We start from the raw sequence: 18,473 nt of genomic DNA, 5'->3' as shown, positions 1-18,473 counted from the left end.
GTACCTGCTTTGGCACATATTCACTTTTGGGGAGAAGGCAACATTTCATGGTCACTGTGTGGGAAGGTGACTCTTTAGTGGTAGGTTTGGTGAGCAAGGGCAGGATAGAAGTAAATACTTAGCTGTGCTAATGAAAGGTATGTGTGTGCAAACCAAGAACAAAGATGGTTCCACTGACTTGGTAGATGTATTGAAGTTAGGAACTGTAGAACACCTGTGCCCAAGAGGAGTACTGATTTTCCAGGTGCGGGTGGTATAGAGAGGACTACGAATTAGTACAGGAAAGAAGTGTTACACATGGCTGTCCACAGAGTCATGAAGCCACTTTGCCTTAACACAGCAGTGGAGGTCTCAGGGGAGATCTGGGGTTCTGGACACACACTGCCAAGATGTATCTTGTTACACTTTTGTGGGGAAGCAGGTCATTTCCAGGCAGAAGAACCCACCCTTCTATTATAGACAGTACTTTGTTCTTTCTTGAGGGCCATCCTAAGAGGTCTTGGAGTTGAAATATGTGGTGGGCAATGACATGCCCGTCTTTCATGGCTTTGGTAAGGTCTCAGTTAAGGCAAAGAAAAGTGGATGTCCTACAAGTTTCAGGGAATTCTTATTAGCAATGGTCAGTTGGAGTAAAGGTGTACCAGACGCTCAGCACTGAGGATTTATGTGCACCGAAGGGAAACAACAGTACATATGAAAAGTTGGAACAGGTTGTTATGAAAATGAAAAGTGCTGGCCCTTTCAGGGAGGAGTGACGGCTTTGAGAGGTCCCTGCAAGAGGCAGATTCAGTGTTTGAAGAGTCGCTGCATCTGGAGCAGAAGGGAGACTGTGCTGCCGCTTTGGCTCTCTGTAACGAAGCTATCTGTAAGTAACTCTAACCGCTATGGCTATGGCACTTTTGACTAACTTCATGATAGTAATTCACTCAGATAGGATAAAAAGAGCTTTTAGGTTTCGTTACTCTCACTCCCCAAAACTGAGGCCCTTTAGCTATCTTTTCCTTTCAGATTCCTAAATGTGCTGGGCACTGTCACTGTGGCCTGTGGATATTTACTGGAAAAATCTCAGCGGGAGTCTACAAATGAACTATCCAGCCATACCTATCTTCTAATCCCCAAATAAAGTTAGGTCTCAGAGGCGAGGTTAGTCTGCTCTTGGCGCTAGTTACTGACTAGCGTGGTGGAGCTTAGGGCAGGAAGAAATGAATAAATTGGCTGTGACTTCCTAGGCCTGTGACTTCTTACCGCATATTTGATTCTTTATGTTTCTCCCCTGCCTTCCTGGTATGCTGCACCATAGGGTTACAGCAAGGGACTAAGAATTTGTATCTGGTTCTTAAATATGACCCACAAGAAGCTGTGTTCTATAAAGACAGATGCAGGTTTGGATCTTAGTTCTGCTGTTGGCTGTCAGGAAGGGGGAGTTGGGAGCAGAGAATGGAGACCAGAATTGGACAGGTCAGTTGCAAAGGACAATGAGAGTGGTAACATCTGAGATGGAAGCACCAGTTTATCTTCTTGACTCATTTTAGTTTAGCTTTCTGTTTGTTTGATTTTTAAATTTGAATTAACCTGTTTGGCCTCCATGGCTTCCATGAATGTTCCTTACAGCCAGAGGCAGCTCTGTGCCCTGGATACCATATGCATGGTCCATGCCTTGTAGTTCTGCTGCATATTTTCAGTTTTACTGCCTAACTTTGCTCATTTTTGGTTGAATTTTATTTTTTATTTTTGTTTGTATTTTTGTGTTCTGTTTCTGCTATATTTTCTTTTGCATTTTAGCTAAACTAAGACTTGCCCTGCATGGTGCCAGCTCTAGCACGCACAGCAGAGCCCTAGTCGATAAGAAGTTGCAAATCAGTATTCGAAAAGCACGGAGCCTGCAGGATCGCATGCAGCAGCAGCAATCATCTCAGCCGCCGTCGCAGCCCTCAACCTGCCTCCCCTCACAGGGAGGAGCCCTTCCTCAGCCAACAAGGTAGTGCCTGGGAACCACTGTAGTTTATGGACGCCAGGGGAGGAAGTGACCTTGGGTGCTCCATAGCCAGCTCTCATTGTCTTGGCGACTCCAGGGAGAGAGAAGAGTCCTCTGAAAAGATTTCTTCTCTCAGGTCAGATATACAAAGAAAAGCTCATCCCACTGCTGGTCCTTCTCTTAACAGTTCCTAGAAAGATACAGAAAGTATAGCATCATAAATAGGCCACTTGTCCGTATTTCCTGTGGGTGAGTTTGTCTCTGGACTTGTGTAACAGCATGATTATTAAATTGGTACATGTTATGATCTTAGACATGGCAATCTGAGTTGCATTTCACTTTGCAGTAGAAACCATGTGATTTATTTGCGGATTTCAGTGTCTCCTGTCCCTTAAGGAAGCAGAGAAAGCAGTCTTCCTTGCTCTGACTGAACGATTGCGAGGAGACACAAAGATTCCCTTTGTTTTACTTCCCTGTGGTCAGGAATAGGAAAAAAGTCCCCATGGTCATTAGTATAGTTCCCACATTTTAGCCCTTGAAACTGGCTGTTACTTAGAATAGATGGAATTAAGTAAGAATTAATGTTGGCTGTTAATAAGCCTGAGTAGTTTTCAGAATATAAGTGTTATAAAGAAAGCTAACATTTTTTGAATATTTGCCCAGGCAGTAAGGTAAATAAATACTTTCATGTTTTATTTTACCTATCTCGCAATAACCTTAGGAGACAGGGATTACTATTTAGCAATGGTTTATAAATAAGGAAACTCAGGCTCAGAGAGGATTAACTAAGTATGATACCCAGGATTACTCAGTTAGTAAGTGGTAGAAGCATGGAATTTCAAATCCAGGTCTTTTGGACTCCATTAGGTTTCCCTTATAAGTAATATATTCTTCACAGTGTTATAAGGGTAATAGAATTAATATATCCACAAAAGTTTATAGTATATTATCATTGAAATTTAATGCTCCTAGCTAGGATCTTCCATTTTCTTCTTTTCTCCTATTGTTTACTCTACTAGTTGAATGCTGATTTGAGAATCTGATCAGAGATATATTTGAATGTAAGCAATTGAGGGAGCTAAACTCTTTTCAGAAATCTTAAGGCCACTTGATATATGTGAGTAATTAAGGTTATATCTAAGTGCTTCTAATGAGATTTTCAGATCAGAAATATAAAACAATTAGTAAGAAACCAATTAAATGCATTTAATCCCTACTCCCACTCCCAGATCTCAAGAGAGTCACCATTTGTTACTCTGGGGAAGCGTCTCAGTGAATAAACACGATCAAATCCAGATTATAAGAATACACTTGAAATGGTTGATCTTTCTATTAATGCCAGGAGCCCAAGTCATCCTGTACTCTGTAAATATGGCCTTCTGGTTCTTTTGGCTGATCTGCCTCTCAGGACCCTAGGTATGAGTGATCTCTAGGCTTTGCTTACCTTTTCTTGTCATCTGCATGTGGGACTAGAAATTTTTGGTTTTGAATTTTTAAGTAGAGGATGATTGGAATGGGACTTTACAGGTAATGAAGAATATTGGCAAGAGCTTTGCTTACTATTACTGTGTACAACTTTGATGAGGATATTTAATAAAGAGAATTAATATTACCCGTTACTTGGGTATGAGCTGACCACATGCCTTCTCTTGTGAACCTCCAATCTGTTGACTCTACTTATGCTTGTCTTTCTATTTCTTTTCACATTCCCTCTGTGAATAGCTAGAAATGGGAACCAGATGAACAGTTCTTTTTGTAAGTAATCTTGTCAATTAAGACAGCTTATGACTGGCTCTCTTTATTTATTTCAGTGAACAGCCTATCCCGCTCCAAGTATTGTTAAGCCAGGAGGCCCAACTGGAACCCTACACGAATACGGAGTTTGGGGCCAGTACTTTCATTTACTCACCTGCTTCCTGCCATGAGCCACACTCGCCATTATTCCCAGAGTCATCCTCCCTGTCTGCTCCACAGCACAATTCCCCCAGTGGGTCTGCCTCGAACCTTCTTACTTCTGTTGAGGTGGACAGTATTGACCCCTCTGTGTTCCACAGGCAGGGCTTACCTAAAACACCAGGGAGACCTGAGAAGAGTTCTCATCATGGTTGGGAATCAGAGGATGAGCTGCAAAGCTGCAGGGGTGAAAGCAGCAGCTGCGCCAGGTCCCCCCAACGAGAAGGAAGAGACACTGATCGAGAACAGCTATTCCGAGAAAAGAGGGATCCTGCTGACTCGTCCCAGGTGATGCCTTGGCCACAGCCAATTGGAATAATAGCCACCTCTGAGAGAGGAGAGGCACACAGTCTAGGCTGTGGTCCTTCAAATTCAGCAGCTCAGCCTAGCCTTTCTCTGTACAGGGCCTGCCACCCCATAAAACCTGCTCCTTCCTCATCTGTGCTTCACTCCTCTAATACTGTACAGAAAACTAACCAATGCCTCCAAACCCAAAACTTCAAAATTCCATTGACTTCAAATATGGATCGAGGCAGCGAGGAGCCCTCTATGCCAGAGTTTCCTACCACCAAGGGGCTTGTCCGCTCTTTGGCAGAGCAGTTCCAGAGGATGCACGGAGCCTCCACCAGGGATGGTACAGGTGCCCAGGATAGAAGTTTGCCAAACAGTCTAAGGAAGGACTCTCCACCTTCCGACTGTAAGCCTCCTTTCCCACAGAGTCAAGGGAAAGGCCACTGGTCTTGGGCAAAACAACAACCCTCTTTGGATGGTAGGAACAAACTGCCTTCCTGGGAAGAGCCTGCTAATCATCCTTCTCTTGCCACGAACTCTGGGCCGCCTAATGGTGAAGCTTCTAGGGGAGGACAGCCCCGGTTGGCAGAGTCAGGTATTTACCACGGGAAACCGTCTCAAGTGAGAGATGCTGGGCCTAAGGAGCTGGGCAGCAGCGTCGACTCGGGCACTTCCTTGCCTTCGGATTCTTGGGTGAATGTCACAAGGCTCTGTGATTCTCAGCTTAAACATGGGGTCCCTGGGCCAGGAATGAAGTCCTCCCCTCATGATTCCCATACCTGTGTAACCTATCCAGAAAGAAACCACATCATTTTGCATCCACATTGGAACCAGGACACAGAGCAGGAGACCTCAGAATTGGAGTCTCTCTACCAAGCCAGTCTTCAGGTTTCTCAATCTGGCTGTTCTGGATGTGGGCAGCAGGAAGTAGCCTGGAACCCGCTGAGCCAAACAGGTAAGAATGCAACCAGGGGCAGGAGGTGTGGGGGACACAGAAAAGCTGAAGGCAGGAGGATAAGATCAGAAGGGGGGATGGTGTTCTATCTAAATAATATCCTCAGCTTAGGTGGCAGCAGCAGAATTTCTGACTTTATTTATAACGACTTCATGATAAGAGCTAGACATTTTCCTGGCTAGAGAAGAGATGGGGGCAGAATCATCACTCACAGGCTAGTTCCCTCCTTCTAAAGAAAGAGACCAATGACTGTATGTCCAGGGCGGCTGCAGTATATATGCTAAGGAGTGGTTCTTGGGCCTTTGAGAGTGATTCAGCATGAGACAGGGGAGGCTGAGTGGGTAAGTCATCCTTCAATGGCTTAGGAACTGAACTGATGGCAAGATCCAGCTTGCCACAAGGATGTCCACACTGAGCCAGGTCTCCAGTGTAGCATTTCCAGATTGTACTGAACCAGTTATATCAAGACCTTCCCTCATCCATTCTGGAACTACCAGGTTTAGAATTTTCAAGGAGGTAAGCTTGTAGGGTACCTGTTTACTGACTCTTTGTGAGATTATATTGTGTGAAGAGTGAAGTCTAATGTTAAATGCAAAGCATGCACATAGTTCTATAAACTGAAGACATAAAGGATATTTATAATTTAGGATTGATATACTTAAGAACTCCAAAGCCTGAACTATCATCCTGTCTCCATCATTAACTGTCAGTATAAATTTGGATAAGTCATTTAATATCTAAGATTTTATCTATAAGAAAATTGGTTCAGTGATTTTCTTTTAAAGATACTTTGCAACTCTTAAAATGATACGTATGATTCTGTGAAATTGATTTAGAGAAATGTATCTTCAGTTCAGGTGGTATAGATTCTTTGCATGCTGCCAACCAACATTTAATTACAGCCAAACAAGTGTTTATTCAGAATCTTCTATGTTTCCAGTAGTGTCAGAGTGGGGGTCACCACATAAATATAAGATTTGATATTAAAATATGTTTTTCTTAGGATCTTCACTCTAGACTTTGCAATAACATTTTTATGATCCTTAGATACATAGGACAGAGCAGTATGGGAAGATTCTAAAGAAAAAGGAAAAGTTGGAGTTTGCCTCAGTTAGATCCTGTCTAATGTAACAGAGAAAGAATATACAAATGTGAAGTGTTTTAAGAATAAGAAACACATATAAAAAATATATTGTGACTAAAATTGAACTAAGCAATTGAATGTCAAACATTATAGTACAAACAAAACAAAAAGTCCATATGTTAACCCAAACAGTGGGCTTCCCAGGTAGCGCTAGTGGTAAAGAACCCTCCTGCCAAGGCAGGAGATGTAAGAGACATGGGTTCAATCCCTGGGTCAGGAAGATCCCCTGGAAGAGGGCATGGCAACCCACTCCAGTATTCTTAGGTGGAGAATCTCATGAACAGAGGAGACTGGCCGGCTACAGTCTGTAGAGTTGCAAAGAGTTGGACACACTGAAGCGACTTAGCATGCACCCCAAATAGCAACAATTTTTTTTTTTTTTTACTATAGATACTTTTGAAAAAGACTTTGTATATATTTTCAAAAGTATCTATAGTAAAAAAAAAAAAATTGTTGCTATTTGGGGTGCATGCTAAGTCGCTTCAGTGTGTCCAACTCTTTGCAACTCTACAGGCTGGATCATGGAAAAAGCAAGAGAGTTCCAGAAAAACATCTATTTCTGCTTTATTGACTATGCCAAAGCCTCTGACTGTGTGGATCACAATAAACTGTGGAAAGTTCTGAAAGAGATGGGAATACCAGACCACCTGACCTACCTCTTGAGAAACCTACATGCAGGTCAGGAAGCAACAGTTAGAACTGGACATGGAACAACAGACTGGTTCCAAATAGGAAAAGGAGTACATCAAGGCTGTATATCATCACCCTGCTTATTTAACTTAAATGCAGAGTACATCATGAGAAATGCTGGGCTGGAAGAAGCACAAGATGGGAATCAAGATTGCCAAGAGAAATATCAATAACCTCAGATATGCAGATGACAACACCCTTAAGGCAGAAAGTGAAGAGGAACTAAAAAGCTTCTTGGTGGAAGTGAAAGAGGACAGTGAAAAAGTTGGCTTAAAGCTCAGCATTCAGAAAATGAAGATCATGGCATCTGGTCCCATCACTTCATGGGAAATAGATGAGGAAACAGTGGAAACAGTGTCAGACTTTATTTAAATCACTGCAGATGGTGATTGCAGCCATGGAATTAAAAGACACTTACTCCTTGGAAGGAAAGTTATGACCAACCTAGATGGCATATTGAAAAGCAGAGACATTACTTTGCCAACAAAGGTCCGTCTAGTCAAGGCTATGGTTTTTCCAGTAGTCATGTATGGATGTGAGAGTTGGACTGTGAAGAAAGCTGAGCACCGAAGAATTGATGCTTTTGAACTGTGGTGTTGGAGAAGACTCTTGAGAGTCCCTTGGACTGCAAGAGATCCAACCAGTCCATTCTGAAGGGGATCAGTCCTGGGATTTCTTTGGAAGGAATGATGGTAAAGCTGAAGCTCCAATACTTTGGCCACCTCACGAGAAGAGTTGACTCATTGGGAAAGACTCTGATGCTGGGAGGGATTGGGGGCAGGAGGAGAAGGGGACGACAGAGGATGAGATGGCTGGATGGCATCACTGACTCGATGGACATGAGTCTGAGTGAACTCCAGGAGTTGGTGATGGACAGGGAGGCCTAGCGTGCTGCGATTCATGGGGTCACAAAGAGTTGGACACGAGTGAGCGACTGAACTGAACTGAACTAAACTGAAAGTAGGAAAAATTGATAATCCCACTCAGTAATTTCATGAGTTTACTTCTGGCTTTGGGTTGTGTTCCAGCCCTGGTTGATACACTTTTTTTTAAAAAATTGAAGTATGGTTGATTTACAGAGTTGTATTAGTTTTAGATATATAGTATACAGCAAAGTGATTCAGTTCATATATTAATATATATAATGTATGTATGCGTGTATATATATATATATATATATATATGCATGCTTGCTTAGTTATGTCCAACTCTTTGTGACTCCTTGGACTATAGCCCGTCAAGCTCCCCTGTCCATGGAATTTTTCAGACAAGAATACTGGAGTGAGTTGCCATTTCCTCCTCCAGGGGATCCTCCTGACCCAGTAATGAAACCTGCTTCTCCTACACTGCAGGCTGATTCTTTACTGCTGAGCCATTGTATACATATGTACGTTAATATATATATACGTGTGTGTGTGTATTGTTTTTCATATTTTTTCCAGTATGGGCTATTACAAAATATTGACTATTACCTGTGCTATGCAATAGGTCCTTGTTTATGTATTTTCTGTATCAGTTCAGTTCAGTTCAGTTGCTGAGTCATGTCCGACTCTTCGCGACCCCATGAATCGCAGCACGCCAGGCCTCCCTGTCCATCACCAACTCCCAGAGTTCACTCAGACTCACGTCCATCGAGTCAGTGATGCCATCCAGCCATCTCATCCTCTGTCGTCCCCTTCTCCTCCTGCCCCCAATCCCTCCCAGCATCAGAGTCTTTTCCAATGAGTCAACTCTTCGCATGAGGTGGCCAAAGTACTGGAGTTTCAGCTTTAGCATCATTCCTTCCAAAGAAATCCCAGGACTGATCCCCTTCAGAATGGACTGGTTGGATCTCTTGCAGTCCAAGGGACTCTCAAGAGTCTTCTCCAACACCACAGTTCAAAACCATCAGTTCTTCGGCGCTCAGCTTTCTTCACAGTCCAACTCTCACATCCATACATGACCACTGGAAAAACCATAGCCTTGACTAGACGGACCTTTGTTGACAAAGTAATAATGTCTCTGCTTTTCAATATGCCATCTAGGTTGGTCATAACTTTCCTTCCAAGGAGTAAGTGTCTTTTAATTCCATGGCTGTAATCACCATCTGCAGTGATTTTGGAGCCCAGAAAAATAAAGTCTGACAGTGTTTCCACTGTTTCCTCATCTATTTCCCATGAAGTGATGGGACCAGGTGCCATGATCTTCGTTTTCTGAATGCTGAGCTTTAAGCCAACTTTTTCACTGTCCTCTTTCACTTTCATCAAGAGGCTTTTGAATTCCTCTTCACTTTCTGCCATAAGGGTGGTGTCATCTGCATATCTGAGGTTATTGATATTTCTCCCAGAAGTCTTGATTCCAGCTTGTGCTTCTTCCAGCCCAGCGTTTCTCATGATGTACTCTGCATTTAAGTTAAATAAGCAGGGTGATGATATACAGCCTTGACGTATTCCTTTTCCTATTTGGAACCAGTCTGTTGTTCCATGTCCAGTTCTTTTTTTTTTTTTTTTTTTTAATTTTTTAAAATTTTATTTTATTTTTAAACTTTACATAATTGTATTAGTTTTGCCAAATATCAAAATGAATCCGCCACAGGTATACATGTGTTCCCCATCCTGAACCCTCCTCCCTCCTCCCTCCCCATACCATCCCTCTGGGTCGTCCCAGCGCACCAGCCCCAAGCATCCAGTCCATGTCCAGTTCTAACTGTTGCTTCCTGACCTGCATATAGGTTTCTCAAGAGGCAGATCAGGTCATCTGGTATTCCCATCTCTTTCAGAACTTTCCACAGTTTATTGTGATCCACACAGTCAGAGGCTTTGGCATAGTCAATAAAGCAGAAATAGATGTTTTTCTGGAACTCTCTTGCTTTTTCGATGATCCAGCGGATGTTGGCAATTTGATCTCTGGTTCCTCTGCCTTTTCTAAAACCAGCTTGAATAGTATATATATGTTAATCCCAAACTCCCAGTTTATCCCTTCCCCTCTTTCCTCTTTGATAACCATAAGTTTGGTTTCTATGTCTGTGAGTCAATTTCCGTTTTATAAATAAGTTCATTTGTATCATCTTTTTTGATTTCACGTGTAAGTGATGTATATTTGTCTTTCTCTGATTTACTTCACTGAATATAATCTATAGGTCCAGCCATGTTGCTGCTGGTTTTGTTTTTTATGTATATATACTATATATGTATTTGTATTGTTTTTACCGAAAGTAGAATCATTGTAAAATATGGATACAGTTTAGTCCCATGATTTTCTTATATCCATAAGCATTTTCCCTTTGGAAAAAACTACTTTTAATGACTATCATATGCTTCACATCAATGTACCATAATATAGTCAACCACTCTACTTTGGTTGAATACTTCCAATTTTTTGGTAATATAGCACTGTGATAAGTATCTTTATACTTAAGAGTTTGGCCACATTTCTGATAAACTCCTTAGAATAAGCTTTTAGAAGGATAATAACTAGTTGAAAGTTGTAAACTTTAAAAAAATCTCTTGATACATACTGATAAACTCAGGAAGATTATACTTCTGAAGGCAGTATGAAAGCATACCTACCAACCTTTAATTTGTACTTGGTAGTGAAAGAAAACATTTTTAAAATCCATTTGGTGAATCAGTCCTGAAAGTAACTTGTCAAACCAAAGTACGCTGTATTTTGGTTAGTCTCTTTTCAATCGAGTCTTTCAGAACTAACATGACAAAATAAAGAAGAGATCAGTGGAATAAATTGAGAAGTAGATGAAGGAAGGCAATCGAGAAGGAAAATGCTGGTTAGGGTCCATATATGATAGAATATATTTTAGGGGAGCCCTCTTTTATTTGAAAGCATTTATTAAGCACCAAATTACCTCCAGATTTATATCTATAGTTGATAAGTAACACTGTAAGTTTAAAGTATACAGTGTGATGGTTGATACATGTATATGTTGCAAAGTGGTTACCACAATAAAGATAGTGAACAAAACCATCACCATACCTAATTACTGTTGTGTGTGTGTGTGTGGTGACAATATTTAATTAAGATCTACCATCTTAGCAACTTTCAGGTATATAATAACACAACATAGTTAACTATAGTCACCATGCTATCCATTAGGATTCTCAGAACTTATTCATCTTATAATTGGAAATGTGTACCCTTTGACCAGTATCTCTATATTTCCCCTAACCCCTAGCTCTTGGCAACTATCATTGTATTCTGTTTCTATGAGTTTAATTCTTATAAGACCCCCACATCTAAGTGTGATTGTATGTTTTTTGTCTTTCTCTGACTTACTACTTTAAAAAAAGCTTTATTGATATATAATTTACAGAGTGGACAGCTCACCTATTTAAAGTATACAGTTCAATGGTTTTTTAGTATATTCATAGTCATCCACCCTTCACCACAATCAGTTTTAAAGTGTTTTTCAGTACCCTAAAAAGGTGTCAGTAAACCTCTAATCTGTCTAGTCAAGGTTATGGTTTTTCCAGTGGTCATGTATGAATGTGAGAGTTGGACTGTGAAGAAAGCTGAACGCCAAAGAATTGATGCTTTTGAACTGTGGTGTTGGAGAAGACTCTTGAGGGTCCCTTGGACTGCAAGGAGATCCAACCAGTCCATCCTAAAGGAGATCAGTCCTGGGTGTTTATTGGAAGGACTGATGCTGAAGCTAAAACTCCAATACTTAGGCCACCTGATGCAAAAAACAGATTTATTAGAAAAGACCCTGATGCTGGGAAAGATTGAAGGCAGGAGGAAGAGGGGATGACAGAGGATGAGATGGTTGGATAACATAACCAACTCAATGGACATGAGTTTCAGCAAGCCCTGGGAGATTGTGAAGGACAGGAAAGCCTGGTGTGCTGCAGTCCATGGGGTTGCAAAGAGTCGGACACCACTGAGCGACTGAAAAACAACAATAAAGTATTATGATCACCCCCTTTGTACTTATCACTAACTTCCATGGTGATTATCTTGGCCAATTATCAACATGTGGCTTATTTTGATTTAGCAGCCCTCTTCCCCTTTCCCTTCCCCACTGGAATTTTTTTTTTTTTCCTTCTTTTTTTTGCCTATGCTGGGTCTTTGTTGCTGCAGGGGCTTTTCTTTAGTTGCAGTGCCCAGGTTTCTCATTGTGGTAACTACTCTTGTTACAGCGTGTGAGCTATAGGGTGAGCAGGGTTCAGTGGTTGCGGGTCCCAGGCTCTAGGGCACAGGCTCAATTGTTGTGGTGCACGGGGTTAGTTGCTCCGCAGCATGTGGGATCTTCCTGGATCAGAGAGTGAATCTGTGTCCCCTGCAATGGCAGACGAATTCTTCACCACCGAGCCACCAGGGAAGCCCCCCTTTAAAAGCAGAACTATGATACTATTATACCTAAAAAATTAACAATAATTTCTTAATATAATATAGTAGAAATTATATAATATAGTAACTAGCCAGTATTCATTTTTTTTCTAGTTTTCCCACAAATGTCTTTTCACAGTTGTTCAGTCTCTAAGTTCTGTCTGACTCTTTGCAACCAATGCACTGCAGAATGCCAGGCTTCCCTGTCCTTCACTATCTCCCAGAGTTTACTCAAACCCATGTTCAGTAATGGTGATGCCATCCAACCATCTCATCCTCTGTCGTCCCCTTCTCCTGCCTTCAATCTTTCCCAGCATCAAGGTCTTTTCTAATGAGTCTGCTCTTCACATCAGGTGGCCAAAGTATTGAAGCTTCAGCTCCAGCATCAGTCCTTCCAATGAACATTCAGGACTGATCTCCTTTAGGATTGACTGGTTTAGTCTCCTTGCTATCCAAGGGACTCTCAAGAGTGTTCTCCGACACCACAATTTGAAAGCATCAATTCTTTGGTGCTCAGCCTTCTTTATGGTCCAACTCTCACATCCATATATGACTAATGGAAAAGCCATAGCTTTGACTAGACAGACCTTTGTCTGCAAAGTGATGTCTCTGCTTTTTAATACACTCTCTAGGTTTGTCATAGCTTTCCTTCCAAGGACCTAATGTCTTTTAATTTTGTGGCTGCAGTCACCATCTCCAGTGGTTTTGGAGCCCAAGAGAATAAAATCTATCACTGTTTTCACTTTTTCCCCATCTGTTTGCCATTAAGTGATGGAACCAGATGCCATGATCTTAGTTTTCTGAATGTTGAGTTTTTTTTTAATATAAATTTATTTATTTTAATTGGAGGCTAATTACTTTAAAATATTGTATTAGTTTTGCCATACATCAACATAAATCTGCCACAGGTGTACACATGTTCCCCATCCTGAACCCGCCTCCCTCCTCCCTCCCCATACCATCCCTCTGGGTCATCCCATGCACCAGCCCCAAGCATCCTGTATCATGCGTTGAACCTAGATTGGCGATTCGTTTCATATATGATAATATACATGTTTCAATGCCATTCTCCCAAATCATCTCACCCTCTCCCTCTCCCACAGAGTCCAAAAGACTGTTCTATACATCTGTGTCTCTTTTGCTGTCTCGCATACAGGATTATCATTACCAACTTTCTAAATTCCATATATATGTGTTAGTATACCGTATTGGTGTTTTTCTTTCTGGCTTACTTCACTCTGTATAGTAGGCTCCAGTTTCATCCACCTCATTATAACGGATTTGAACTGATTCAAATGTATTCTTTTTAATGGCTGCGTAATAGTCCATTGTATATATATACCACAGCTTTCTTATCCATTTGTCTGCTGATGGACATCTAGGTTGCTTCCATGTCCTGGCTATTGTAAACAGTGCTGTGATGAACATTGGGGTACACATGTCTCTTTCAATTCTGGTTTCCTCGGTCTGTATGCCCAGCAGTGAGATTGCTGGGTCATAAGGCAGTTCTATTTCCAGTTTTTTAAGGAATCTCCACACTGTTCTCCATAGTGGCTGTACTTGTTTGCATTCCCAGCAATAGTGTAAGAGGGTTCCCTTTTCTCCACACCCTCTCCAGCATTTATTGCTTATAGACTTTTGGATCGCACCCATTCTGACTGGCGTGAAATGGTACCTCATTGTGGTTTTGATTTGCATTTCTCTGATAATGAGTGATGTTGAGCATCTTTTCATGTGTGTGTTAGCCATCTGTATGTCTTCTTTGGAGATATGTCTGTTTAGTTCTTTGGCCCATTTTTTGATTGGGTCATTTATTTTTCTGCAGGAGTTGCCTGTATATTTTTGAGATTAGTTGTTTGTCAGTTGCTTCATTTGCTATTATTTTCTCCCATTCTGAAGGCTGTCTTTTCACCTTGCTTATAGTTTCCTTTGTTGTGCAGAAGGTTTTAATTTTTTAAAATTTAAATTTATTTATTTTAATTAAAAGCTAATTAGTTTACAATACTGTATTGATTTTGCCATACTGAATGTTGAGTTTTAAGCCAGCTTTTCCACTCTTCTTTCAACCTCATCAAGAAGCTCTCAGTTCCTCTTCACTTTCTGCCATTAAAGTGGTATCATCGGCGTATCTGAGGTTGTTGGTATTTCTCCCAGCAATCTTGATTCCAGCCTGTGATTCATCCAGCTTGGCATTTCACATGAGGTACTCTGCATATAAGTTATAATAAGCAGGGTGACAATATACAGCCTTGATGTACTCCTTTCCCAATTTTGAGTCAGTTGGTTGTTCCATGTCCGGTTCTAACTGTTGCTTCTTGACCCACACACAGGTTTCTCAGGAGACAAGTAACATGTTCTGGTATTTACACCTCTTTAAGAATTTTCCATAGTCTGTTGTGATCTACACAGTTAAAAGGCTTTAGTGTAGTCAATGAAGCAGATTTTCTTTTGAAATTCCCTTGCTTTTTCTATGATCCAACAGATGTTGACAATTTGATCTCTGGTTCCTCTGCCTTTTCTAAATCCAGCTTGTACATCCGGAAGTTCTTAGTTCACAAGCTACTGAAGCCTAGCTTGAAGGATTTTGAGTGTTACCTTTCCAGCATGTGAAATGAGCATGATTGTATGGTAGTTTGAACAATCTTTGGCTTTGCCCTTCTTTGGAACTGGGATGAAAACTGACCTTTTCCAGTCCTGTAGCCACTGCTGAGTTTACCAAATTTGCTGACATATTGAGTATTGCACTTTAACAGAATCATCTTTTAGCATTTTAAATAGCTCAACTGGAATTCTGTCACCTCCTCTAGCTTTGTTCATAGTAATGCTTCCTAAGGCCCACTTGACTTCACACTCCAGAATGTCTGGCTCTAGGTAAGTAACCACACTATCGTGGTTATCCGGGTCATTAAGACTTCTTTTGTATGGTTCTTCTGTGTATTCTTGCTAGCTCTTCTTAATCTCTTCTGCTTCTTTTAGGTCCTTGCCATTCTGTCCTTTATTTTGCCCATCTTTGCATGAAATGTTCCCTTGGTATCTCCAGTTTTCTGGAGAAGATCTGTAGTCTTTTCCATTCTATTGTTTTCCTCTATTTCTTTGCACTGTTCTTTTAAGAAGTCCTTCTTATCTCTCCTTGCTGTTCTCTGGAACTCTGCCTTCAGTTGGGTATATCTTTCCCTTTCTCCCTTGCCTTTCGCTGCTCGTTTCTCAGCTATTTGTAAAGCCTCCTCAGACAACCACTTAGCCTTCTTGAATTTCTTTTTATTTAGGATGATTTTGGTCACTGCCTCCTATACAGTGTTATGAACCTCCGTCCATAGTTCTTCAGGCACTCTGTCTGCTAGATCTAAGCCCTCGAATCTGTTTATCACCTCTACTTTATAACCATAAGGGATTTGCTTTAGGTCATACCTGAATGGCCTAGTGGTTTTCCCTAGTTTGTTCAGGTTAAGTCTGAATTTTGCAGTAAGGAGCTTGTGATGTGAGGCACAGTCAACTCCAGGTCTTATTTTTGCTGACTATATAGAGCTTCTCCATCTATAGCTGCAAAGAATTACAATCAATCTGATTTTGATATTGACCATCTGGTGATATCCATGTGTAGAGTCATCTCTTGTATTGTTGGAAGAGTGTTTGTTATGACCAATGCTTCTCCTGACAGAACTCTGTTAGCCTTTGGCCTGGTTCATTTTGTATTCCATGGCCAAACTTGCCTGGTCTTCCAGGTATCGTTTGACTTCCTACTTTTGCATTCCAATCCCCTGTGATGTAAAGGACATCCTTTTGGTGTTAGTGCTAGAAGGTCTTGTAGGTCTTGACAGAACTGTTCAACTTCACCTTCTTCGGCATTAGTGGTTGGGCATAGACTTTGATTACTATGATGTTGAATGATATGCCTTGAAATGAACTGAGATCATTCTGTCGTTTTTGAGATTGCACCCAAGAACTGCTTTTTGGTCTCTTTTGTTGACTATGAGGGCTACTCCATTTCTTCTAAGGGATTCTTGCTCACAATAGTAGATACAATGGTCATCTGAATTAAATTTGTCCATTCCTTTCCATTTTAGTTCACTGATTTCTAAGATGTCGATGTTTACTCTTGCTATCTCCTACTTGACCACATCCAGTTTACCTTGATTCATGGACCTAATAGTCCAGGTTCTTTTGCAATATTGTTCTTGACAGCATTAGACTTTACAACTTTTCACTACCAGACACACCCACAACTGAGTGTCATTCCGGCTTTGGCCCAGCCTCTTCATTCTTTCTGGAGCTTTCTCTCTGCTCCTTCCCAGTACCTTATTGGACACCTTCTGACCTGGAAGGCTCATCTTCCGGTTTCATAATCTTTTTGCCTTCTCATGCCGTTCGTGGGGTTCTAGAGGCAAGAATCGGAGAAGGCTATGGCAACCCACTCCAGTACTCTTCCCAGAAAATCCCATGGACGGAGAAGGCTGGTAGGCTCCAGTCCATGGGGTCGCGAAGAGTCAGACACGACTGAGTGACTTCACTTTTCACTTTCATGCATTGGAGAAGGAAATGGCAACCCACTCCAGTGTTCTTGCCTGGAGAATCCCAGGGATGGCAGAGCCTGGTGGGCTGCTGTCTGTGGGGTCGCACAGAGTCTGACACGACTGAAGCGACTTAGCAGCAGCAGCAGCAGCAACAGAGGCAAGAATACTGGAGTGGTTTGCCATTGCCTCCTCCTGTGGACCACGTTTTATCAGAACTCTCCACTATGACCTGTCCGTCTTGGGTCGCCCTGCACAGCATGGCTCATAGCTTCATTGTGTTATTACGCAGGCCCCTTCACTATGACAAGGCTGTGATCCATGAAGGGGCACCTTAATTCTGCTTTCTATCAAAGCCAGAAGTGCCCTCAACAGTACCCCTTACGGAGGCCACCTTCACCTCTGTTTAAATGTCTTTAAAGGAATCAGTGTTTAGTCTCTTCAGGAGATTCCAGTGGCTACCTCGTTCGCTAGATGGGAATCATTTGATTAGAGCAATTCCAAATTCTAGATTCTTAGATTGCCAGGCTCATGGAGAAGTTCCTATTAAGGTCACTTGGTTGAAAAATGAAGCAAAAGTGTCTGCGAATAAGCGGATCCAGGTTCTGTCCAACAGTTCTTTATATATCAGTGAAGCAGAAGGCAAGTAAGGAGTTCAGTCTGATGAAGGATTTTATCAGTGCTTGGCCATGAATAACATGGAGCCGTTCTTAGTCAAAAAGCTCACCTTGCCTTATCAGTGTGCTCCTGGGCTTCCCAGGTGGCTCAGTGGTAAAGAATCCGCCTGCCAGTGCAAGAGACACAGGAGACAGGGGTTTGATCCCTGGGTTGGGAAGATCTCCTAGAGGAGGAAATGACAACCCCCTCCAGTATTCTTGACCGGAGAATCCCATGGATAGAGGAGCCTGGTGGGCTACAATCCGTGGGGACACAGAGAGTCGTACACGACTGAGCAACTGAGCAAACTCTAACCATTACAACTATAATTCTTAAATCTGGCTGCCCATCACAGTCACTGAAGAAATGGCTTAAAAAAAAAAAAAAAAAGAGGAATAGTTTCATATAAATGGGATCATAACATGCCTGATGTTTTTATTATAGAAAATTTCTCTTTCCTTTCCTTAAATCAGTCCCTACTGTTTACCCCTGCCCTCAGCCTTCTCAGACAATAATCTACTGTGCATATATCTGTATTTTTCTGTTCATGTAATCCTATGCAGATGTATATATATATATATCATGTCTTTTTGTTGGGGATTATTTTACAGATTTCTTTTAACTCAATACTTGAAAATATTTGAAAATTCCTCTAAGTCATCTAGTTTAATTAAATTTTTTTTTTTTTTTTTTTTTAGTGGCTGAACAGTATTTGATATTGAGGATACTATAAAGTATTTAGCCATTCTGCTGTGGATAGGCATTACTTTATTTCTAGTTATTAGTCAAACAATGCCACAATAAACTGATATTTTTGCTTCTTATTCTCAAGAGGGTAAGAGGGTAAATCTATTTTCAATCTTAATGGTTATCTCTAGATTGCTTATTAGGAAGACTATAATATTTCACATTTCCTCTAACAATGTTTAAGGCTATTCTCCCACATTCTTTATGGAAATCTCTTAAAAATAAATATTC

General features: G+C 41.3%; 1 protein-coding gene across 13 annotated transcripts in view; it reads left to right on the top strand.

Annotated features, from left to right (window-relative positions):
• USP54 (ubiquitin specific peptidase 54) overlaps positions 1–18,473 on the top strand; it is a 130,009-nt gene that overhangs the window by 103,043 nt on the left and 8,493 nt on the right. For 11 of the 13 annotated variants that reach the window (XM_070781921.1, XM_070781914.1, XM_070781923.1 and 8 more), the window contains 3 exons: positions 746–865; positions 1,783–1,978; positions 3,787–5,174. In XM_070781921.1, the coding sequence (XP_070638022.1) occupies positions 746–865; positions 1,783–1,978; positions 3,787–5,174 (1,704 nt within the window). The remainder of the gene's footprint in view (positions 1–745; positions 866–1,782; positions 1,979–3,786; positions 5,175–18,473) is intronic. The other 2 variants (XM_070781922.1, XM_070781924.1) reach the window with 1 other exon arrangement.

Source organism: Bos indicus, chromosome 28 (genome assembly GCF_029378745.1).
Source record: "Bos indicus isolate NIAB-ARS_2022 breed Sahiwal x Tharparkar chromosome 28, NIAB-ARS_B.indTharparkar_mat_pri_1.0, whole genome shotgun sequence".
NCBI classification, from domain to species: Eukaryota; Metazoa; Chordata; class Mammalia; order Artiodactyla; family Bovidae; genus Bos; species Bos indicus.
Note: the sequence above shows the minus strand (reverse complement) of the source record. Positions and strands in the feature narration are given on the sequence as shown.